The sequence below is a fragment of the Nicotiana tabacum genome, chromosome 10 (genome assembly GCF_000715075.1).
Source record: "Nicotiana tabacum cultivar K326 chromosome 10, ASM71507v2, whole genome shotgun sequence".
Classification (NCBI taxonomy): Eukaryota; Viridiplantae; Streptophyta; class Magnoliopsida; order Solanales; family Solanaceae; genus Nicotiana; species Nicotiana tabacum.
Window position 1 is genome coordinate 33,450,529 of NC_134089.1, and position 7,107 is coordinate 33,457,635.

At 36.0% G+C, this 7,107-nt stretch overlaps 1 protein-coding gene across 2 annotated transcripts; it reads left to right on the forward strand.

Moving 5' to 3' along the window:
* The first annotated feature begins 330 nt into the window (after positions 1 to 330).
* Positions 331 to 5,742, forward strand: LOC107779463 (uncharacterized). 2 transcript variants are annotated; one of them, XM_075223592.1, is made up of 3 exons: positions 331 to 1,187; positions 1,326 to 1,451; positions 5,422 to 5,742. In XM_075223592.1, the coding sequence occupies exons 1-3, from the start codon at positions 1,122 to 1,124 to the stop codon at positions 5,488 to 5,490; spliced, it is 261 nt and encodes an 86-aa protein (XP_075079693.1). In that variant the 5' UTR covers positions 331 to 1,121; the 3' UTR covers positions 5,491 to 5,742. The 2 variants fall into 2 exon arrangements, with proteins under 2 accessions (XP_075079693.1, XP_016455393.1); XM_016599907.2 differs by having other exon boundaries at positions 710 to 1,238.
* Positions 5,743 to 7,107: the final 1,365 nt, after the last annotated feature.

A 7,107-nucleotide genomic window follows, 5' to 3' on the forward strand; every position in this document is an offset into this window, starting at 1 on the left:
AAAATATAATAATTACTCCGTATTTGGGGTTTAATTGATATGATATATAAAAAGATCTTTGTTTCACTATGATTCTTGTCCAAATTGATAACCGACAGATATGAACGGCCTGATATCCTGTCGACTTGGTGAGTGATAGTGTATTTAACTACTCATAACTGAATTAATAATTACAAACACCAAAACGTGATTTAAGATAAATGGAGTATATATTTATGTTAAAAAAAAAAAAGAACAAATGCAAGTTTGTCTGTTTTAACTTTAAAATTTATCAAATCAAAATATTAATGGGGCTTGGATTTAGGTAACATACAATAACTAGGGGCGGGCATCGGTCGGTTCGGTTCGGTTTTGAACATTATCGGTTTTGCCTATTGATTATCGGTTTACAAATATCATAACCCGATAACCAAACCGATAAGATATTGGTTATCGGTTATCAATTAATCGGTTATATATCGTTATCGGTTCGGTTATCGGTTTACCCGATAACATAAAACAACTAAAAAATTTTGCAATATATAAAACAAAGAAATCAAACTGCCAGAACGTGTAAACTGCCAACTTTTGTTGTTTCTTAACAAAAGCACGCTCCCACTTCTGTGCAGTATCTACTGATGTCTGGCGGAGAACTGGTGGTGAGTCTTGTGCCTTGACTCTTGGGGGCTGCGACGGAAACAAGAATGAGAATTGAGAGACAAACGACCGAAGACTGAAGAGTGAAGAGGGAATTAGGAAAATAAATAACCAGTATATACTTAAGGGTAAATTGGTAAATTATATCATTCTTATTGGGTTATCGGTTTTTACCCAATAACAAAAATGCAAACCGAGTCCGAACCGATAACCCAATAAAAAAAAAAAATTTAACCCGTTACCGAACCGTTAACCTAATAACTCAATAAAAAATTAATGGTTCGGGTTATCGGTTTTAACCGATATATGCTCACCCCTAACAATAACCCAAAAAACGGCTGCGCAAATTAACGCTTAAAAGAAACAGAAAAAAGAAAAAAGAAAAAAGAAAGGATGAAAGTGTTTTATATACCAACCTTCTCCTTACAAACCCTTCCCGTAACCTTCTTGTACAAACATTCGACCCTTTCACCTTTCCCAGCAAAATGTGGGTATTTTTCTCCGGGTTAATCGATGCAGCTGCAACAGGAGGGAGTAATTATGTGAAAAGGGTAGGGAAAGATCACCATAGGTTTAAGAGGTTCACTAAGTGGACAACAGAGGTGCTGTTAAAATAAAAATTTAATCTTGGAACTAAATTTTTTGAAATTTCCTAACGTCATTTTTTCTTTCTTTTTTGTGAAATTCAGAAGTGCAACAAGCATTATCCCCGCTATCAGCTTTTGATGTATGGAGTGAGGCACTCTCCTCCCATTGAGGAATCTGTGGGCAGGGCAAGACTTGCTTCTTCTGTTGGAGCAACCACCGTACTTCTGGTGAGCTAAGTTTCTTCCATTCTCGTTATTGCATTTATTACGGGAACTCCGACTCTACCAAGTGTTATTTCATCGATCTTATTTCTGGAAAATGGAGGTAGAAGAACTTTTTGACAACCAGATACTCCATAGATGCTAAATTTGCATTTTCTGTGTGGTGATGTGTATGATTGATTGGAAGTTTTGGAGTATGTTTGAATGAGAATGATTTAAGTACCTTTTTCATCATTGTGCTTTACTGGTGATATTGATTTGCAAGACACATTGTCAACAGATTTCAACCATCTGTTAGCTAATTTTGCTTTAGGGCTGGCAGTCGTTGGGTTCAATGTTAACTTTTTTCTTTACCCATCAAGGTTGGCTGTTGGCACACAAAGCTATCTCTCTATCTTGGGTCCTAAACTCTAACATTCTAACATTCTTTCTGGTGGATTATTTTGGTCATATGGAGTGACAAGACTCATCATCATTTTATGTTTATACACTATTGTGAAAGGAGAGAGAAGCTTAATGACCTGTTTAAGTGTTCCTTAGTCTTAACTCTTAAGTTAGTACAATACAATATCTAGTTATTCTCTTATTTGGTCATGTGGAGTGACAAGACCCATCATGTTAATACTCAACTGTGAAAGGAGAGGGAAGAGAAAAAAACTTCTTAATGACTTGCTTGACTAACAACGTATAGGAATTATTCCTTAGTTAGTACAATATAATACTTATGTAGTTAATCTCTAATTCTAGCAAGTTAAGTATTCTTCTATAATTGCATAATATTCTGCAGAATCGTAGAAAATGTTCTCCAATTTTCAAATATTTAAGTTAAATGAATCTAGACACATAATATTATTTATGCTCGTCGGCAATGGGGTGGTTGAGTGATTGAGGGATAGAAGTAACATCATGAAGATACCGGGTTTAAAGTCCAGCTACAACATTCAGTTTGAGACCATCTTTGTGTGGCAGTTTTATCCAGCACCTGTGTGTGAGCACGTGATTTTTGCTCTCACGACAATTACTCCAAAAGAAATTAAAAAATAAAACAAATTGTCTTTGTGTATAATTTTTAGAATTTGCGTGGCATTTCGGATAGTTATTTGTAGTTTTGTCTGTGATTGTTTATTTTTAATTAAAAATACAAAAATATGTTGCATGAATTTAGGATTTTATTCTGCTATTAGGAATTAATTAAATCATATTTGGTTGTTTCTAAAAAAAAAAGAAAAATGAAAATCACAAAAATATTATTTTTGGTAATTTTGTCATTTTTATTGTTTAATGGTGTGATTTTGTTTAATTAATATTTGATATTGTGTGTTAATCATTGTTAAGAATCAATTAATGTCTGTGTAATATAATTGTTGTTTTATAATTTATTTTAGGATTTTGGTAAATTCGGAATTAAACTAGGAATTAAAAAGGAAAGGAACAAAAAATAGAAAAGAAGCTTGGACTGGGCCATTTCATTTTGGGCCAAAATCAGGCTCAAACGAGACCTATACCCGGTCCAAACCTTCAACTCTCAAAGACGCATCAAACGACGTCGTTTCGAGACCAGCGAATCTCGACCATTCATCCATCCTCATCCAACGGTCCAAGACCTCACCCCATAACCCGATCCGTTTTCCCTGGATCGACCCAGTCCCCCACTGAGACCAAAACGACCCTATTTTATATAAGTGAAGTGATCCAAATCGTTGATCTCATCAGATCTAACGGCTTGGATTCACTCACCCATCATATATATATATTTTCAAACACACCCCACCCCCCTAAGCTACCCCCTCTCTTCGTCTCTCTCAACGAACCAGACGACCCCAAGAACCCTAGCCAGCCACCACCCCTCCCCTTCGCCTGAAACCCGGCGGCGGCAACGCCGGTGACCACCAAAACGACACCCCTGAGCCATCTCCCCATCCACAACACGAATCCATGAACCATTTGCCTCGTATCATCCCACATCTTCTCGAATCTTCAATCGAAGTTTCGAGCTGACCCTGAAACCACCCCAATCCACCCCTAATTAACACCACACCACCACTAGGCTTCCCTCATCCCTAAACCATCAACAGATTCCCTCGAATCTCGTTGGATCTTCTCGAATCTTCGATCAAAGATCTCCCCTCCAAGCCCTAGCCTGTCCCCTTGACCCCAGACTAACACCCAATAATCTCCTTTACCTCCTCGTCCTTAATCCCTAACCAAATTGGCTCGAACATGAGTAAAAACCGTCGAATGACGGATCTAGGGTTCAACGGTTCAAGACGTGTCAAAGCTTCAGGGTCGATTGGGTTCTATTCAGTATTGTAGGCCTATTTCTCACGAAATAGACGTATAATACTGACTAGGACTCAAGTTCGAAAGGGCATACTGGTAAAATCCGAGAAAAGAACAGTAAGTTCTTAATTTCTTTTGTTTCCTTCTATAGTTTTGTTTGTCTGTTTTAAATTGTATCTTTGTTTTGATCTATTTCTTGTCATTTGTTCAGTACTTCTTTCCTTCTCATCAGACCGTTTATTGGGTCCAAGTTCTCTAATTGTTGGTTATATGCTGTAAACTGTTTGGTCAATTTATTGATTAGTTCATTATGTGTGAGTTAGTTTAACCTGATAGTAGTTTTAATCCTGGTCTTGATTTCATAGTCCATTTCAGTAGGTTTTTTTTTGTTGTTTTGTTTAAATAATGTATGTTAGACTTTCTGGCATTGGTTCAGGTTTGTCCTATATATGTGATGTGTGGCTCTTTGTTCTTTGATGTTCATCAATTTTCGTATAAGTTCAGTATATCACAGGATTTCCTTCACTCTATTTAACTTAATTTGGAATTATAAATTAATTAATCATTCCCATAATGTGTCACTGGTGATTGGAAGTTTGACCTGGATAGTTCAATAGGGTTGTGTTCTGATTCATGGTAATGCTGTTATTGGGTCTTCTGTTAAGTATCAATGAATTTTGATTCAGCTTTAGCTTCAACTTCAATGTTCTGTTAAGCTCCTTTGTTTGTTGATGTGATTTTGGTTTGAAGTCAGTTTATTTGTTTCATTTAGGAGTCAATTTAGTTAGTTATTAGGTTTTGAATTGGTTATAGCTGATGATGTATAGTAGGGAACCCTAGGGTAAATAACAGTGGGGTCTCAGGGGTAATTTGGGAAGTTCAAAGGTTTGAAATGGTCATTTTAAGTAGTCTGTCCGTTAGAGTACTCAAATACCTTTAAACTAATAAATTATTTAAGTAATAGTGGGGGACAAACATAATGGGGAGGCAAAGGGATGGATTAAACAAATAGGTACCCATCACTTTGATTTAAAAATGACACAAGACACTTGATAGGGGGGTGGGCCTAGTTAGCTTTCACTAATTTGAAATTAGCAATAGTAAGTAATAATAAAAGGGTAAATAACCCACATAGTTAGAAGAATATATTGGCTGGAAAGTAAAAGAGATAAAGGGGTAGTAATAATAGGTTAAAAGTAAAAGAAAATGGGCTGAAAAAGGGGACTGCCTTTGGTATAAATAGAGGTCATTTGGGACTAATAAAGAGGACTGAAAATTGAAAAAGGATAAAAAGTTCAGATTGAGAGAAATTTTTCGGGGGTCAAAAACACAAAGAATATTAGTGATTTTTAATCAGTCTGTGAGAGTTTGAGTTTGAAGTTTGGTCTTTGAAATCAAATTCAGGAATCAAACTCAAAAGGGTTTATTCTTAGACATATAAGAGGAGTTCACTTTCAGTTTTTTTGGGGTCAGTGTATGAGAGATTGCTGCTGTTTTCAATTGGGGTCCATTGGTTGATGTTCAGTTGAGTTTGGGTTTATTTGAGTAGTGTTGTTCGATTTCAAAACACTCCTGATTTCTATATGTGTTTCTGGGTTCAAACTTGACATAATTTGGGGTTGTTGAGTTCAAATTGCTGCTGTTAATCTTCCCTGCCTCGACTGACTCTTTTTCTTCATTGTAATCTCGAATTCAGGTACACTTTTGTCTCCAGTTGAATGTGGAATCTTGGTTCAAGTGTATAAATGATCCAGAAAGTCAATGACAAGGAACTTTGTTAATCTGAATCTATTGAGAATTATTGTAGTTTTAATACTCCAATTAGATTACTTATGTTGTCAAGAACTATATTGAACTACTAGACTGATTTTGGTTATTTTTGGCTGATTTTGGGTTAAGTTAACAATTAGTTTGGTTTGGTTCACATTGATAGTGTAATGCATGATTTTAGTAAGCTCCTGGGTGTATTCGAATGAACTGTATGAGACTGTATTTGGACTAAAAAAATGGATTTCGAGTTGGCTAGATCATGTGAATTATTGGATTGTTAAGTATTAGATCCTCCTTTGTAGTTCGTCATTAAACGATTGCATGGTTAGTAATAAATTAGCAGGCAGTTAGAACAGCGTGAAGTAATTGATTATGTTACCATACGTCAAGCCCAAGTTAAGTATTAGACTAGTAAGTTTAGTTCGAGCTAGTATCAAACTAGTTAGCCTGTGCTGAGTAATCAATCTCCAGTAGGAATAAATAAATACACATCATTATTCCATGCGTTCAATTATCAAGTGCATATTGCAATAGCGTGAAATAACTAAGCATGCCGTCATTTTTTTTTTAAAAGTTGAAATCTGTTTGGTAAGAATCAAGGATCAGTAGCTAATTAAAAGTCTTGAAGTGGGCCTATTAAATACCTTTCTCGTTTGGGCAAATTTTAAGGCCCGCGCTCGAACAGTTTTCGTTAATGGACCGTTGTTTCAATTCATATTCTTCGGGCTTACTTTTGAGCCCAATGACACGTTTATTTTAAAACTATTGCTTGGCCCGTATTAGACCTGAAACATTTTAATTAGGATATTTTCTTTTTTAGAGACAAAACAAAAAATAAAAAAAATTATAGTTGCTTTTAGGCTTGCCCTTTTAAAAATAAAATGAGTCGAGCCTCGCCCAATAAAACTCACAAACTGCGGGGTCCTCATAAATGTATATATTAAAAATACTTAGAATTTTTGGATGAGACGTTTAGCGAATTTCACGACCTTCCTCAAAGATAATAACGTGTTAGTCTCTTTAGGCATGTTTTAATAATATTACTTTTTCCTAAATTAGGGTGCGCATTTATGTGACCCAAATCCAAATCTCAACGAAGTCGAAATATGTTGACAACCACGAGTGCATTGATTGCAACGTGGTTCGGGACACGTTTTCACGACGTTGCAATTCTCTAAAAAATAATAATAATAGCGGTTTAAAGTTAATAAAAGCACATAAGTTATAACATGTATTAAAATCAGATATTTAGCCATTACAACAATTTAAGCGACCGTGCTAGAACCACGGGATTCGGGGGTGCCTAATACCTTCCCTCGGATCAACAAAATTCCTTACTTAGAATTTCTGGTTCGCAGACTTCAAAATAAAAGTCGAATATTTTCCTCGAATTGGGATTCAAGATAAACCGGTGACTTGGGACACCAAAAGCCAAACCTATCCCAAGTGGCGACTCTGAAATAAATAAATAATCCCATTTTCGAATAATGTCACTTAAAATGGAAAAACTCCTTCACGCATTTATCCTTCAGGGTAGGTGCGCAAAAAGGAGGTGTGACAGCTCTGGCGACTCTGCTGGGGACCCAAACCCAGAACTTCGGTTCAGGGTTCA